General features: G+C 47.7%; 1 protein-coding gene across 8 annotated transcripts in view; it reads right to left on the reverse strand.

Annotated features, from left to right (window-relative positions):
• Positions 1 to 17,576, reverse strand: part of ODF2 (outer dense fiber of sperm tails 2) — a 433,573-nt gene that overhangs the window by 395,477 nt on the left and 20,520 nt on the right. For 7 of the 8 annotated variants that reach the window (XM_085614079.1, XM_085614083.1, XM_085614082.1 and 4 more), the window contains one exon: positions 6,517 to 6,633. In XM_085614079.1, the coding sequence (XP_085470205.1) occupies positions 6,517 to 6,624 (108 nt within the window). In that variant the 5' untranslated portion in view covers positions 6,625 to 6,633. Of the gene's footprint in view, positions 1 to 6,500; positions 6,634 to 17,576 lie in introns of those variants that run through there. The other variant, XM_085614081.1, reaches the window with a different exon arrangement.

Here is a 17,576-nt window from a genome sequence, read left to right on the forward strand (position 1 = left end):
TAAGACCCCACACCTTTTTACGGTCCCTCTTGGTGCGATCGTGCTAGAGCATGGACAGCATGGATTGCTGGGCTCCCTACTGAGGGGAGACGTTCACACCTTGATTTATCAACAGACACCCAGTGGAATAAGAGTCAGACCCCCCCACACCTTCTTACGGTCCCTCTTGGTGCGATCGTGCTAGAGGATGGACAGCATGGATTGCTGGGCTCCCTACCGAGGGGAGACGTTCACACCTTGATTTATCAACAGACACCCAGTGGAATAAGAGTAAGACCCCACACCTTTTTACGGTCCCTCTTGGTGCGATCGTGCTAGAGCATGGACAGCATGGATTGCTCGGCTCCCTACTGAGGGGAGACGTTCACACCTTGATTTATCAACAGACACCCAGTGGAATAAGAGTCAGACCCCCCCACACCTTCTTACGGTCCCTCTTGGTGCGATCGTGCTAGAGGATGGACAGCATGGATTGCTGGGCTCCCTACCGAGGGGAGACGTTCACACCTTGATTTATCAACAGACACCCAGTGGAATAAGAGTAAGACCCCACACCTTTTTACGGTCCCTCTTGGTGCGATCGTGCTAGAGCATGGACAGCATGGATTGCTCGGCTCCCTACTGAGGGGAGACGTTCACACCTTGATTTATCAACAGACACCCAGTGGAATAAGAGTCAGACCCCCCCACACCTTCTTACGGTCCCTCTTGGTGCGATCGTGCTAGAGGATGGACAGCATGGATTGCTGGGCTCCCCTACTCAGGGGAGACGTTCACACCTTCATTTATCAACCGACACCCAGTGGAATAAGAGTCAGACCCCACACCTTCTTACGGTCCCTCTTGGTGCGATCGTTCTAGAGGATGGACAGCATGGATTGCTGGGCTCCCTACTGAGGGGAGACGTTCACACCTTGATTTATCAACAGACACCCAGTGGAATAAGAGTCAGACCCCACACCTTCTTACGGTCCCCGCTTGGTGCTATCGTTCTAGAGCATGGACAGCATGGATTGCTCGGCTCCCTACTGCGGGGAGACGTTCACACCTTGATTCATCAACAGACACCCAGTGGAATAAGAGTCAGACCCCACACCTTCTTACGGTCCCTCTTGGTGCTTTAGTGCTAGAGCATGGACAGCATGGATTGCTGGGCTCCCTACTGAGGGGAGACGTTCACACCTTGATTCATCAACAGACGCCCAGTGGAATAAGAGTCAGACCCCGCACCTTCTTACGGTCCCTCTTGGTGCTTTAGTGCTAGAGCATGGACAGCATGGATTGCTGGGCTCCCTACTGAGGGGAGACGTTCACACCTTGATGTATCAACAGACACCCAGTGGAATAAGAGTCAGACCCCCCACACCTTCTTACGGTCCTGCTTGGTGCTATAGTGATAGCGGATGGACAGCATGGATTGCTCGGCTCCCCTACTCAGGGGAGACGTTCACACCTTGATTTATCAACAGACGAACAGTGGAATAAGAGTCAGACCCCCCACACCTTCTTACGGTCCCTCTTGGTGCTTTAGTGCTAGAGCATGGACAGCATGGATTGCTCGGCTCCCTACTGCGGGGAGACGTTCACACCTTGATTCATCAACAGACGAACAGTGGAATAAGAGTCAGACCCCCCACACCTTCTTACGGTCCCTCTTGGTGCGATCGTTCTAGAGGATGGACAGCATGGATTGCTGGGCTCCCTACTGAGGGGAGACGTTCACACCTTCATTTATCAACAGACACCCAGTGGAATAAGAGTCAGACCCCACACCTTCTTACGGTCCCTCTTGGTGCTTTAGTGCTAGAGCATGGACAGCATGGATTGCTCGGCTCCCTACTGCGGGGAGACGTTCACACCTTGATTCATCAACAGACGAACAGTGGAATAAGAGTCAGACCCCCCACACCTTCTTACGGTCCCTCTTGGTGCGATCGTGCTAGAGGATGGACAGCATGGATTGCTGGGCTCCCTACTGAGGGGAGACGTTCACACCTTGATTTATCAACAGACACCCAGTGGAATGAGAGTCAGACCCCCCCACACCTTCTTACGGTCCCTCTTGGTGCTTTAGTGCTAGAGCATGGACAGCATGGATTGCTGGGCTCCCTACCGAGGGGAGACGTTCACACCTTGATTTATCAACAGACACCCAGTGGAATAAGAGTAAGACCCCACACCTTTTTACGGTCCCTCTTGGTGCGATCGTGCTAGAGCATGGACAGCATGGATTGCTCGGCTCCCTACTGAGGGGAGACGTTCACACCTTGATTTATCAACAGACACCCAGTGGAATAAGAGTCAGACCCCCCCACACCTTCTTACGGTCCCTCTTGGTGCGATCGTGCTAGAGGATGGACAGCATGGATTGCTGGGCTCCCGTACTGAGGGGAGACGTTCACGCCTTCATTTATCAACAGACACCCAGTGGAATAAGAGTCAGACCCCACACCTTCTTACGGTCCCTCTTGGTGCTTTAGTGCTAGAGCATGGACAGCATGGATTGCTCGGCTCCCTACTGCGGGGAGACGTTCACACCTTGATTCATCAACAGACGAACAGTGGAATAAGAGTCAGACCCCCCACACCTTCTTACGGTCCCTCTTGGTGCGATCGTGCTAGAGGATGGACAGCATGGATTGCTGGGCTCCCTACTGAGGGGAGACGTTCACACCTTGATTTATCAACAGACACCCAGTGGAATGAGAGTCAGACCCCCCCACACCTTCTTACGGTCCCTCTTGGTGCGATCGTGCTAGAGGATGGACAGCATGGATTGCTGGGCTCCCTACCGAGGGGAGACGTTCACACTTTCATTTATCAACAGACAGTGGAATAAGAGTCAGACCCCACACCTTCTTACGGTCCCTCTTGGTGCTTTAGTGCTAGAGCATGGACAGCATGGATTGCTGGGCTCCCTACTGAGGGGAGACGTTCACACCTTGATGTATCAACAGACACGCAGTGGAATAAGAGTCAGACCCCGCACCTTCTTACGGTCCCTCTTGGTGCTTTAGTGCTAGAGCATGGACAGCATGGATTGCTGGGCTCCCTACTGAGGGGAGGCGTTCACACCTTGATTCATCAACAGACGCCCAGTGGAATAAGAGTCAGACCCCGCACCTTCTTACGGTCCCTCTTGGTGCTCTAGTGCTAGAGCATGGACAGCATGGATTGCTGGGCTCCCTACTGAGGGGAGACGTTCACACCTTGATGTATCAACAGACACCCAGTGGAATAAGAGTCAGACCCCACACCTTCTTACGGTCCTGCTTGGTGCTATAGTGATAGCGGATGGACAGCATGGATTGCTCGGCTCCCCTACTCAGGGGAGACGTTCACACCTTGATTTATCAACAGACGAACAGTAGAATAAGAGTCAGACCCCCCACACCTTCTTACGGTCCCTCTTGGTGCGATCGTTCTAGAGGATGGACAGCATGGATTGCTGGGCTCCCTACTGAGTGGAGACGTTCACACCTTGATTTATCAACAGACACCCAGTGGAATAAGAGTCAGACCCCCCCACACCTTCTTACGGTCCCCGCTTGGTGCTATCGTTCTAGAGCATGGACAGCATGGATTGCTGGGCTCCCTACTGAGGGGAGACGTTCACACCTTCATTTATCAACAGACACCCAGTGGAATAAGAGTCAGACCCCCACACACCTTCTTACGGTCCCTCTTGGTGCGATCGTGCTAGAGGATGGACAGCATGGATTGCTGGGCTCCCTACTGAGGGGAGACGTTCACACCTTCATTTATCAACAGACAGTGGAATAAGAGTCAGACCCCCCCACACCTTCTTACGGTCCCTCTTGGTGCTTTAGTGCTAGAGCATGGACAGCATGGATTGCTGGGCTCCCTACCGAGGGGAGACGTTCACACTTTCATTTATCAACAGACAGTGGAATAAGAGTCAGACCCCACACCTTCTTACGGTCCCTCTTGGTGATTTAGTGCTAGAGCATGGACAGCATGGATTGCTGGGCTCCCTACTGAGGGGAGACGTTCACACCTTGATTCATCAACAGACGCCCAGTGGAATAAGAGTCAGACCCCGCACCTTCTTACGGTCCCTCTTGGTGCTTTAGTGCTAGAGCATGGACAGCATGGATTGCTGGGCTCCCTACTGAGGGGAGACGTTCACACCTTGATGTATCAACAGACACCCAGTGGAATAAGAGTCAGACCCCCCACACCTTCTTACGGTCCTGCTTGGTGCTATAGTGATAGCGGATGGACAGCATGGATTGCTCGGCTCCCCTACTCAGGGGAGACGTTCACACCTTGATTTATCAACAGACGAACAGTGGAATAAGAGTCAGACCCCCACACCTTCTTACGGTCCCTCTTGGTGCGATCGTTCTAGAGGATGGACAGCATGGATTGCTGGGCTCCCTACTGAGGGGAGACGTTCACACCTTCATTTATCAACAGACACCCAGTGGAATAAGAGTCAGACCCCCACACCTTCTTACGGTCCCTCTTGGTGCTATAGTGATAGCGGATGGACAGCATGGATTGCTGGGCTCCCTACTGAGGGGAGACGTTCACACCTTGATGTATCAACAGACACCCAGTGGAATAAGAGTCAGACCCCCCACACCTTCTTACGGTCCTGCTTGGTGCTATAGTAATAGCGGATGGACAGCATGGATTGCTCGGCTCCCCTACTCAGGGGAGACGTTCACACCTTGATTTATCAACAGACGAACAGTGGAATAAGAGTCAGACCCCCCACACCTTCTTACGGTCCCTCTTGGTGCGATCGTTCTAGAGGATGGACAGCATGGATTGCTGGGCTCCCTACTGAGGGGAGACGTTCACACCTTGATTTATCAACAGACACCCAGTGGAATAAGAGTCTGACCCCCCCACACCTTCTTACGGTCCCTCTTGGTGCTTTAGTGCTAGAGCATGGACAGCATGGATTGCTGGGCTCCCTACTGAGGGGAGACGTTCACACCTTGATTTATCAACAGACACCCAGTGGAATGAGAGTCAGACCCCCACACCTTCTTAGGGTCCCTCTTGGTGCGATCGTGCTAGAGGATGGACAGCATGGATTGCTGGGCTCCCTACTGAGGGGAGACGTTCACACCTTGATTTATCAACAGACACCCAGTGGAATAAGAGTCAGACCCCCCCACACCTTCTTACGGTCCCTCTTGGTGCGATCGTGCTAGAGGATGGACAGCATGGATTGCTGGGCTCCCTACTGAGGGGAGGCGTTCACACCTTGATTCATCAACAGACGCCCAGTGGAATAAGAGTCAGACCCCCCCGCACCTTCTTACGGTCCCTCTTGGTGCTATCGTTCTAGAGCATGGACAGCATGGATTGCTGGGCTCCCTACTGAGGGGAGGCGTTCACACCTTGATTTATCAACAGACACCTAGTGGAATAAGAGTCAGACCCCCCACACCTTCTTACGGTCCCTCTTGGTGCGATCGTTCTAGAGGATGGACAGCATGGATTGCTGGGCTCCCTACTGAGGGGAGACGTTCACACCTTGATTTATCAACAGACACCCAGTGGAATAAGAGTCAGACCCCCCCACACCTTCTTACGGTCCCCGCTTGGTGCGATCGTGCTAGAGCATGGACAGCATGGATTGCTGGACTCCCGTACTGAGGGGAGACGTTCACACCTTCATTTATCAACAGACACCCAGTGGAATAAGAGTCAGACCCCCCCACACCTTCTTACGGTCCCTCTTGGTGCGATCGTGCTAGAGGATGGCCAGCATGGATTGCTGGGCTCCCTACCGAGGGGAGACGTTCACACTTTCATTTATCAACAGACAGTGGAATAAGAGTCAGACCCCACACCTTCTTACGGTCCCTCTTGGTGCTTTAGTGCTAGAGCATGGACAGCATGGATTGCTGGGCTCCCTACTGAGGGGAGACGTTCACACCTTGATGTATCAACAGACACCCAGTGGAATAAGAGTCAGACCCCCCACACCTTCTTACGGTCCTGCTTGGTGCTATAGTGATAGCGGATGGACAGCATGGATTGCTCGGCTCCCCTACTCAGGGGAGACGTTCACACCTTGATTTATCAACAGACGAACAGTGGAATAAGAGTCAGACCCCCCACACCTTCTTACGGTCCCTCTTGGTGCGATCGTTCTAGAGGATGGACAGCATGGATTGCTGGGCTCCCTACTGAGTGGAGACGTTCACACCTTGATTCATCAACAGACACCCAGTGGAATAAGAGTCAGACCCCCCCCAACACCTTCTTACGGTCCCCGCTTGGTGCTATCGTTCTAGAGCATGGACAGCATGGATTGCTGGGCTCCCTACTGAGGGGAGACGTTCACACCTTCATTTATCAACAGACAGTGGAATAAGAGTCAGACCCCCCCACACCTTCTTACGGTCCCTCTTGGTGCGATCGTGCTAGAGGATGGATAGCATGGACTGCTGGCCTCCCCTACCGTCCAGGGCACCGCCGGGACATACACCAGGCAGAAATGTCCTGGCACAGACCTTGCCGTCCTTGTACCTGAACTCTTGGTGGTGAAATCTTCTGGCTCTTTTTCACATAGACGTGAACAGGGGTGCTTTCATCCACGTGAACGTGCAACGGTGGTGTCGGAGAGCAGTTCTTCATATCTTTTATCTGACAGTAAAAGAAAAGAAAGACACATTAGTCAAGGACGTTGATTTCCAAGGAAACTTCCAACCTGCTTCATCCAGCTAAAGAGACAGCCCAACATTTGTAAGTACGGATGCAGGACAAGAGTCCCCCCACAATACACTGCAGCCACATATACACAGCCCTCGAGCACTGCCACACCTGACCACAAGTCACTCGCACATACAGAGCAGGAGCAGTGCTCAACAACCCTGATATACACATGACGGGATAATGACCCGTACCCAACCCAACACACCTCACTGGACATACACAGGGAAGATCAGTGACCCTCTGGGACACGGTTCCTCGGCAAGTACAAGGGCTAAAACTAGTGCCACACCCCCAACACGATCCACCCACATACAAACAGACCTTGAGCACTGCCACACCTGAACACACCTCGCTCACACATATAGGGCAGAACCGGGGTCCCACCCTTCCACAATTCATCCACCCAGCCACAGAACAGGAGACATTCTAAATTCAAACACACATCAGTCATGCATACACAGGACATACCTAACGCTGCACCTCGACACAACACATCTACATATAAACAGAGCATTTCTGTACCCCAATATGCCTTACACACACATAAGGAGCCTAGGGACAATGCTGAACTCCAAAACACAATCTGCAGAAGAACAGAGAAGTACCTGTACCCACCACACTTTAACATAGACCATGAGCGCTGTCACGCCTGAACACACCATACTCATTGACAGGGCAAACCAATGGCACACTGTAGCACATCTCATCCACAAACACACAGACCTGCACCACAGCACACCTCATCAATACACAGCGAGACCATGAACACTGCTGTACGACACTCCACCTCACTCACATTTACACAGAGCAGGACCAGAACTTCATCACACATGCACAGTTCATGAGCATTGTCACACAGCAACACACCTCACTTGTAAATACAGAGACCAGGTCGAGGGCAGCGCTCCAATACTACTTACCCACATAGACACAGACCAAGGCAAGAGCTGCACCCGTTACACACCTCACCTCATATATACAGAGAACAGGACCCCTTAACACGCCACACACCTCATCCACATACACACAGACCTGGACCAGTGCTTCATCACAACACACCTTTCCCACATTTACATACGCCAAGAGCACCCCACCATACCTCATCCACATACACTCAGAGAGCAGGACCACTGACACACCTAAACATAGATCATTGACAGACACACTGAGGACAGGACCGTCAGCCCACCCTAATACAACAGAGATCACAGCTGCCACCACACCAATGCAAAAAGAGACCAGGACCACAATCCCACTAACACTACACCTCACCTAAGTAAATGCAGACCATGATTAAAATTACATTTAAAAACTATGTGTTTTTTAAAACTGTTCTTCATATTTGTACCGTGCTTGTTTGCACTCTCCTCTGTTTGCCGTAATGCTCACTCGCCGCTGTCACATTCACCCTGCTCTTTGGACAGTTTCTGTTTCCCAGTCCGCCCCGGCTTTGCCGTTTGAGTGGAGGGAACCATGAGAGACCTCTTTAAAACAACCGCGACCGCCATTTCCGACGTGGTCGGCAGTCTAGTCCCCCAACCCAGAGGGCAATTTAATCTGCATCCTACAGCGGATGCATACGCCAGAGGCAATCCAGTCTGCGCCCGAACACTGCCAGCCGCCAAGAGCACCACTCCAATTTTTTGCGAGGCAAGTGAAACGCCTCCACTCACTTATACAAATTTTGAACTTAAAGATATTAGGGACAAGGTAGCCCTATATAGGACTCCAAGTCTACTTTGCACTTCGCCTCTCTCCTTGGGATTGAAGGCTCCCCCTCTTTTGAGTTCTGAGACTTTGTGTGCTCCTCTCAGGAGGCCCATATCATTCGAAGGGACCCCAACCATAGGCAGACACAGTATATCGAGGACACTCCCCTCCCTCACTCGATAGTAGGTTCCCCATCGAACCTAGCTAATGACGAGCCTCTGCTTCATGGCCCATACTGCAACGCACGTTCTGTCCCTAAAAATGGCACTGAACTCTGGGCTTGTCTTTCCACCAGACGGTGGTTTCATTTCTGAAATGGCTCCACTCTTCAGGCCTTCCCAGTATCCCTATAGCATTTCCCCCTAACTATAGGCTAATCAGATTGGGCACACCAAAATAGCAGTTGGAGTTTCCATCACCTTTCGTGACCCTGCAAAAATCACTTTAGTGGACTCATTACTTACTGATTGGGTGGAGCTTTGCATATTTAAACTAGAGACACCGCCTGGTGCTGTATGAAAAGGCGCTTTGGTTTACCGCCCTCCTGGACCTTTAAAAGACTTCAGCAACAAGCTTATAGAACGTCTACCACCTCATATTCCCACCTTTGACATCTTTATGTTGGTGGGCGATTTTAATTACCATGCTGAGCTGGATCCAGAAAGCATACTTCTGTACTCCGATCTTGAGCCGACTACAGACCCATATTGTTACTTCCTTACCTTAGCAAAATCTTGGAGATCTAAGTGAATAAACAACGTTCTTCTTATTTGGAAGCCCACTCCCTTCTGGACCCCTCTCAGTTGGGCTTTTGAGCCTCATATAGCACAGAAACAGCACCAGTGGCGGTTTTGGATACCATCAGGCTTTCCCTTGAGGACTGTCTCCCAGCCATGTTGGTATTACTCGACCTATCGCCTGCTTTCTACATCATCTCCTAGCCCATTCTGGTCCAGAGACTTCCCGAGATTGGTGTCGGCGGAAAAGCTTTAGAATGGCTTAAGCCTTTCCTTAGCAATCTGACTCAGGCTGTGCTCCTAGAATCCTTTAAACTTTGTACCATGACTTTAGATCAGGGGGTTCCGCAAGGTGCCTCAATGAGCCTAACATTCTTTAAAATCTACGTGGCTCCACTAGTTCAAGTGGTAAGATCTTGTGGCTCTGAAGTCATCTCTTATGTAGATGTGCCAAGCGACCATCTCGATGGGACCCAAAGTTGAATCTACTATAAGCAGATTTGGTGATTGTATGAGGAAAATCGCCCCCTGGATGGCTTTGAAGGATAAGTTACTTACCTGTAATCCTAGTTCTCTTCCAGGGGTATACTCATCAAAGTCATAAGCACTGATCATCCCGCCCACGTGCGGGGACCCCGGAGCATATAGCAATATTATATATATATATATATATTTTATATATACACACACACACACACACACACACACTCACACACATACATGTACATACACATACCGGTGTATGCCCAGATCATAAAGTGTATAGAACTTTTAAACCCATACACCTACATATGTATGAATACCCACATATATGTAAATATGCAGACCCAACAAAAATCTAAAAAACAGGGCAAACAGTCAAGATTACATCAGTTTTACTTGTATGACAGCAAGTCTCTCAAGACTCCTTGTAATAGAGACCATACACTGTAATGGTTTAATACAAGAATCCTTTATTTTCCAAAACAAGGAAGAACCGGTAATTGCAGGCAGTTTGGCGCATAGACTGCATAAGAATAACTGTCTTAGTACAGAACAGAGAACTGGCACCTTGCCTTTAAGGCTTTCAAGATTCTACGCACTTTGCCTTTAAGAACTCAGCTCCCAGCATCCCCCACAGGTGACAGTTGGGTCAGTTCTGTTTTCCGGCTCCTTCTATGAGGATCCTGGAGCTTGAGCTCGACAGTTTTCTGACTTTTCTGTCAGGAATTGTTCTTTTTCTTGGATTTTTGCGGTTCCTCCTGTGCTGGCAGAGGTTTATCATCAATTTCTGACAGAACTTCTTCATTTTTTTCTGTCAGAATGCCGGCTTTTTTCCGCAAATGTCCATCCTGTGGAAAGAAGATGGCCGTCTCAGATCCACACTCTGTATGTATCGCCTGTCTTCCTTCCAGTCACAAGATAGACTCTTGTTACCATTGTAAGAAGTTTTCTGCGAGGGCTCTTCGCGACAGAGAGAGGATTTGGCTTCAAGCTGTGCTTGAAAGAGGAACAGCCCGATTGGAAAGTGTACGGTAATGGTCTCCTGGTTGCAGCAAATAAGTCACTACTCTCTAAGCGGCAGGTGGTCTAGAACACTACTGTGTGTCTGGTTTGCACATTTCCTCCTAGCTCTCCATCAGAGCCTATACTGAAACCTCGTCACTGGCTCCCTGTGAGAAAACAATCTCTATTCAAACTCACTAACAGAACATAAGATGATCACTTTAACACACTAAAGTACACACACAAAAAGTGCGATTGCCAGGTCACAACTCTGCTCACACAAACACAGAACTGCTATCCCTCAAAGCTACTAAACAACAATCAGAGAACAGTACCAGAAAGTAACCGAGACACAATTCAATCCAAATATACAAGTGCCAAAGCCAGCAAACACCAGGACAACGGACCTGCTCAGAGACCACCACAACCTCACTGACATATACACTGATCAAGATTACTGTGGCACGCCACCTCAATCACATATGCAGACTTGAGCCACCACATCACAGTTTACTGATGTACACTTAGCAAACAGGGCTTGTGCAACCCCCTTGCAACATGCAAACACATCAGAACCACTTATGCACTACAATTAGCATAACCAGTACCAATGCCAACGTGTCTCATCCCCACAAACGTCATCAATCTATTCAAAGCAAGAACAACAACACATCTCACCCAAGAAAATATATCCCAACCACTCCCACCCCCCCCCCCCCCACCCCCCCATCAGCATCCCCAAATCATGACTCCACCCCTCAACCTAACCAAACAGACACCTGGACTAACACTCCGTTCTCCGGTGATTATTCACAAATACACAGACATCAGGACCATCAAAAAAACTTAATACAGCTCACTTTCATAAAAACACACACATGGGATCATGGTCTCCCGAAACACCTGTACAATGGATACACAAAGTCCACAGAGACCTCCCCAATGTAGACAAATGCACAAGAAGAGCAGGCCACAGCACATGCACAGGGTAGCACCAGACATTGACGCATGCCCAAACTACCCGTCCGCACCAGACCTATTTCATGATCTCCTCTTAAAGTACTCCTGGTCTTGCAGCACATGGCCATTGTGGACTCGAACACTTTTGCAGCTTGAGCAGGTCTTTAGCTGCGGGGTTTTTGGTCAAACAGGCTGTCTGGACTCCTTCCTTGGTCTTCGTGCAGACTTCCCTGGCTAGCACTCTATGGCACAGTTTACTCTAGTGTATGCAAGTTACTCAGGCTTATTGTCACCTGCTCTTGGAAGAGCCATGAACCCTACTTGAGCATGTGTTCATTCACCAGTGCCCATGTCACCTGTTCCTGGCAGTGTCATGTCTTACCACACTCTTGCCAAGGGTACTATCCACAGTATCCATGATGCTACTGGCAGCGTCATATACCCAGTCTCTTGGGCCAGTATCCATGCCAACTGCTCCTAGCAACGTCAAGTGTTTTACTCTGTTCTTGGACACTGGTATACAAGGCTGTCCTTGGAAGCTTTACCATGTTGCCCAACTGATGCCCTCCTTCCGTTGTACATCTACTGCAGGCTGTGATCAGGCACCTCAAAGCTGCTCTCAGGGCTTTCACCAGAACCCTATGCTACTATCATTTTCAGTGTAATGCTGCCACGAATGCCCCAATCTCTGACACATTTGAACTTACAAATCATACCCAGTAGTTATAGAGGCACTACTCAGTTCTCCTCTATTTGGACTTGTTTGCCAGTCTCCTAAAGTGTCTCTATTTACAGTGAACACTCCTGAGCGCCAGTGTGAACTGAGACACCCTTGCTGAAGCACAGGGCCACAATGGAGAGCTGGTTACAGACAGCTCACATACTCTTGGGCAATGCTCTCACCCTGGGGGTGGAAGAGAAAACTGCAAATGTTTAATAACTAGAGGGTTTACTGGAGTTGTAAGGTCTGGACGGAGGATATGGGAAAGTCTGCACAACCATTTTACAGAGACCGTCTACTTGTGGGCACTAGGGCACCTCCCAGACTTGGAGATCACTGTGCTTGGTCTGACCAGCGGGACTTCATTGTGCCCTTGAGCACAGGCAGAAGCTGCACTAATGCAGGTACTTCTCATCTTCCAGAGGTCCTGCTAGAAAGGTATGGCATGGTGCCTGCTCAAAGGGAATACATCCGTGTGCTGAAAGACTGAATTCTAAAACTGGAATGAGATCAATGTAATATTGGAAGGCATCATTGGGAATGAATTTGCTAGTCTTTCTATTTTGGTGAGCTACTGCAAGATTCCCTCCTATGTACAGCCTCCGGGGGCCTCCCTCACCCCCTTCCACCACCCAATGCGAGACCTGGGCCTGGACTCTCTCCAGAGGGCCACTGCTGTGCCCGTTAACCTACCATCTCCCTCTGCCCAGGAGTCATGCTTCCAGAAACTGAATCTCATTTATCTTAGATTAACTCTCCTCTGTGGGTGTCAAGGGGTGGTTAAAGGAGGCTTCCTTAAGCGTCTTTCCTGTTCATGCTTGTAAGGGGTGAAGGGCATCAGCCAGAACCCCTGCTCTTCTGTCCAGACCACTCTTCAGTGTTTATATATTATTTCCAGGTAGCTTAACACTACCTCCAGGGGTTAGGCTTCAGCCCCTTCTGGGTGAACTCCTTATACTAATTACTAGTGGGTGAATGGTTCCTCCAGGGGTCCTGAATAGACTCCACATAGTACTGACAGGTGGCTCAATCGTGCTTCTGGCACCACTGTGTGCACTCCCACCAAAACCATAATTGATAGGAGCTTCTCCTCCATCCAGGTAAGCGGGCCCTGAAACACACTCTCAAGGAGACTCGGGCTGATCGGACTCCGTTTAGAGTAAGGAGAGCAGTACTGACCTGTGCAAAACCAGACAATCACCTATTACCAGACAACAAAACACACTGGCTTGTATAAGCAAGAAGTGGGTTCTACCTCTTACTTGCAGCATACTATGCGTTCATGCACTGCTACATACAGCCACACTAAGACTGGACCACATCTACCGGCCTCAGACACAAAACCAGAATGCTCTATTAAGTTCCAGCTTATGAGAATACATTTATTTTTAAATTTGAGCACGATCACATTTTTAATGGTCCAACGTGGTAAAACAATTTGATTATATATTTTTGTTTCATTGACGACTTTTTTTAAAAATCTGGAATAACAAGAGAAAGCGAAACATCACAGAGTTGAATATAATTTAACAATTCAATAAGTGATGTGGATTTTGTTTTTCTGAATGTGAAAATACAAATGACAGATTCAAGCATTGAAACTCTGGCTTATGAAAATCCGACAGAGCGTAACAATACTTTATTGTACCAAAGTTTTCAGTCAGCCAGACTTTGAGAATTTACTCTTTTCTCAGTTTTTGAGACTTAGAAGGATAGCTTCGGATACAACAAGGTGTAAAGCAAAACTGGAAGAAAATAAACGCAGGTTTATGGCCAGAGGATATCCGCAGAAGTTACTGGAAGACACATTATCCAGAGTAATGGCGTTAAACCAGGAGGATCTTCTAAAGAAAAAGGTCAAAAACACAATCAAATAGTGGTCTTTGTTTTCAAATGTTCAATTAAATCCACAGCAATAACGAGAATAATACACAGTGGGAACTGTTACAAAGTGAACCGGAATTTCGAGGTTTATTTGAGAATAAACCATTATTCGCATATACAAGAACTAGGAATTTAAAGGAGTTATTAACCTAAGCAAGAGAAAAATCAGCCAGTCAGACGGACGGCATGAAGAAGTGCAATAACTGCAATCATTGTAATCAGTAAAAGCATCACACACCAAGAACGGGAGAACAAATTCAACTTGCACAGACAGCCGACTGCAATACTTCAATGTCATTTATTGCATAAAATGACCCTGTGGGTTAGTTTATATTGGAAAAACGGAAAGGAAACTGAAAATAAGAATCACTGAACATAAAAGCCTGATTTGTACAAAAAAAAAAACACAAACTGGAATTTGGCTTCGCATTGGGTGAACTCGCAACATACTATTGCACAACTGCGCTTTCAAGCTATGGAGGTCCAGGCCGTAACAACTCAAACCTTCTCTCAAAAAGAGAAACAATTTGGATTAAAAGATTGGATACTATGACCCTTAAGGGATTAAACGACATTGGAAATTAGTTGTTTTATATAATGGCATTTAATATACATGGAGAAAAGGTTTATCACCCTTTTCTTTATATTTGAAAGTCAAGAGTGAGGAATATATTTAAAATAAATCATAGAATACAAATCTTATTCAGTCAAATAGCTTGAGCGCAGAAGTATAGAGAAATAGGTTAATTTGTTTTGAGAGAACACATACACATTAAGTATAGTATTCATAAATCACTTGGAAAAAAAGTTTACTCGTCGATTTTAGATTTATCATTATTTTTTAATTAATCTAAAAACACCAGCGCACAATTTCTCATAACCCACACTATACATTGCAGACATTATTCAGGAGTGTCTTATTTAGGAGTCTGGACAACTGAGATATTTTCAGTTTAGGTTTGGTTGAATTATTATTATTCAGGAGTGGAGCAAATCGTTCTTCCTAATTTTGTACATATAGTCTTGGTGAATTATCATTAACGTGAGTTGAAGGGATCTTTCTTCTGGATTTTTTTTTTAAACCGTGTTCTTTTTAGTGTGCACACTGAAGGCAATAGGGGATAGCAACACACAGGTTTTGAAAAATCTGAGACAGGAGTATCTAGCCACTTCAATATGGCGCTGATGCAGAACAGAGTGATGATGGGTTGTCTTGTTTCGATGACTACCAAGGAAGACGCGTTGATATCAGGGTTCCATTTAAAGCAGACAGCGGTGAGGCGGTTGCAAACAGATGGCTCCAGAGCAATGTGTTTACGCTCGTATGTTGGATGAAAAGGTATGTTGGAGTAAATAGAAGCAATAAGGAAGGGTTCGTTTGTAGATGTGGTAGTTTGTAAGTGCTTATTTATTGATGTTATAGGATAACTTTATACATTACAATAGGTGACCTGTGGAGGCTGTCGGGAAACGGTTGTTACCTGGATTTCTCTACTTACAGAGGAAGGTATATGTATATGCGGGGTACACTGCTATGGTGTGGTCATCACTTGGTTCAAAGTCTAAATAACTTTAAACATTTTGTTCACACAGTGAGACCGACTTTGCCAGTTTGCAAGCCAGTCAATTTCTTCACTAGTCTTCATTCTAGATGCTGTGTGTGCTACATATAGTTCATATATCTACAATGCATGTCTGTGAAGAGCACTTAGCGTGGCACAATGGTTTAGGCCATGCATTGGCAGACTGTCTTGCACTTATGGATTTTGCTTTTAAGTGTTTAGTAAGAACAACCGCAGGGAGCATTTCACACAAAACATGGATTAAGCACCTTTGGCACTTTGTGACGTTAACACTTCACTAGTTTGTATATACATGTGAGTTTTGTTTTGGTAAGCATCTTATTGAGCTCTCAAGCTTTTATAAGTGTATAAGAGGTAAGCACCACTGAAAGACACAATTGTAATTGTATCTTCCATGTATCACTGTTTATTTACAGAGGCCCCTGAAGAAGAGATATGGTCCTGAAATGCACTGGGCACAGACACAAATATTTCAGTTCAAAGCAACTGGTTGATCTAAAATGATTGTATGCAAAAGTTATTTGGTGTTTGTTCAGAGAATTGGACATTTTTGTCCACAAGAGTAAGAGAGGTTTATGTATTAGCATAGAGATTAAATATGGATTCTGCGATGTAAACAGATTAAACTGAAATTTGAAATGGTTTCTGAATTATAATGTATTATAAATGTGCACGCAGTGCATACTGTATTCAAGTTACTAACAGCGCTTGCTGTAGCTAGAGATTTCACGTAAGCGTGTTTGGCAGCATACAAGGCAGTGTAGCACGCAATGGAGGAGTAGTTTTAGCTTAAGAATAGTTCAAGAAAAAATATATTGAGACATTACAAAATCTATTGGGGTGCACATATACACCGATTCAACACAGGGATGTGTACCATGTTGACTCTGCACTAAGACAAGCAGCCTGCAACTGCAGCTTGCATGGTCTTGGTGAGGGGTCCCTAGGGTGGCACAGTCCGTGCTGCAGCTCTAGACGGCCCTCTTCAGTACCCAGGCCCTAGGTACCAGGGATACCCTTTTCTAGGAACTGACTGGGGTGCTGAAGAGGTGCCAATCGTAAAAGAGATCTGGCACTGGAAGCCTGGTTAGCAGGGACCCAGTGCACTTACATTCAATATGACATCATGCATCAGGCAAACAAGTGAGGGCGAACCGTGTCAAAAAAGGCACTTTTCTACAGTCATTATGAGGTACCTCTGCATAAACCGCAAAAGGAGCTGGTAGGGCTCAAGTAGCCAGTGAGGTGGGAGAGAAACTAAGGGAGCGTGCCGTGGCCCTATTCTCCTTGGACTGCTCGAGATCCGAGTCTGCTTTGTCCTCAAACAGGCAAGTCCCATCGAACGACATGTCCATGCAGGATTACCGGACATCATCTCTCAATCTGGTGGACCGTGGCCAAGCGTGACTGCAAATGGTGAAACCGGTGCCAGTTGAATCGGTGGTGTCCAAGACCACGACAAACTGTGAACTTGGCAGCATCACAACTGTCCTGTATGTTTTGTGAGAGGACAGGTTGGAGATCTTCAGGACAATCTGAGAGCACTAGAGCCACCAAACTACAAAAGGTGCGGGAATAGCGTGTCAGCTCACAGCTAGCCTTTTCTGACCGTAGAGCCAAACTGGTGGACGAAAAAACTTTTCCCAAACGTCCCCAACCATTATGACTTCCTATCGGGGGGGAGGAGAGCTTTCAGGGGAGGTTTGTGGAGATAAAAACTGTGAATACCAAGGGCAGGGCGGTAGCATTGTGCAATCTGGCAGTTGACCTGGGTGCCAGAACATGGTTTGACCC

Source organism: Triturus cristatus, chromosome 1_2, assembly GCF_964204655.1.
Source record: "Triturus cristatus chromosome 1_2, aTriCri1.1, whole genome shotgun sequence".
NCBI lineage: Eukaryota > Metazoa > Chordata > Amphibia > Caudata > Salamandridae > Triturus > Triturus cristatus.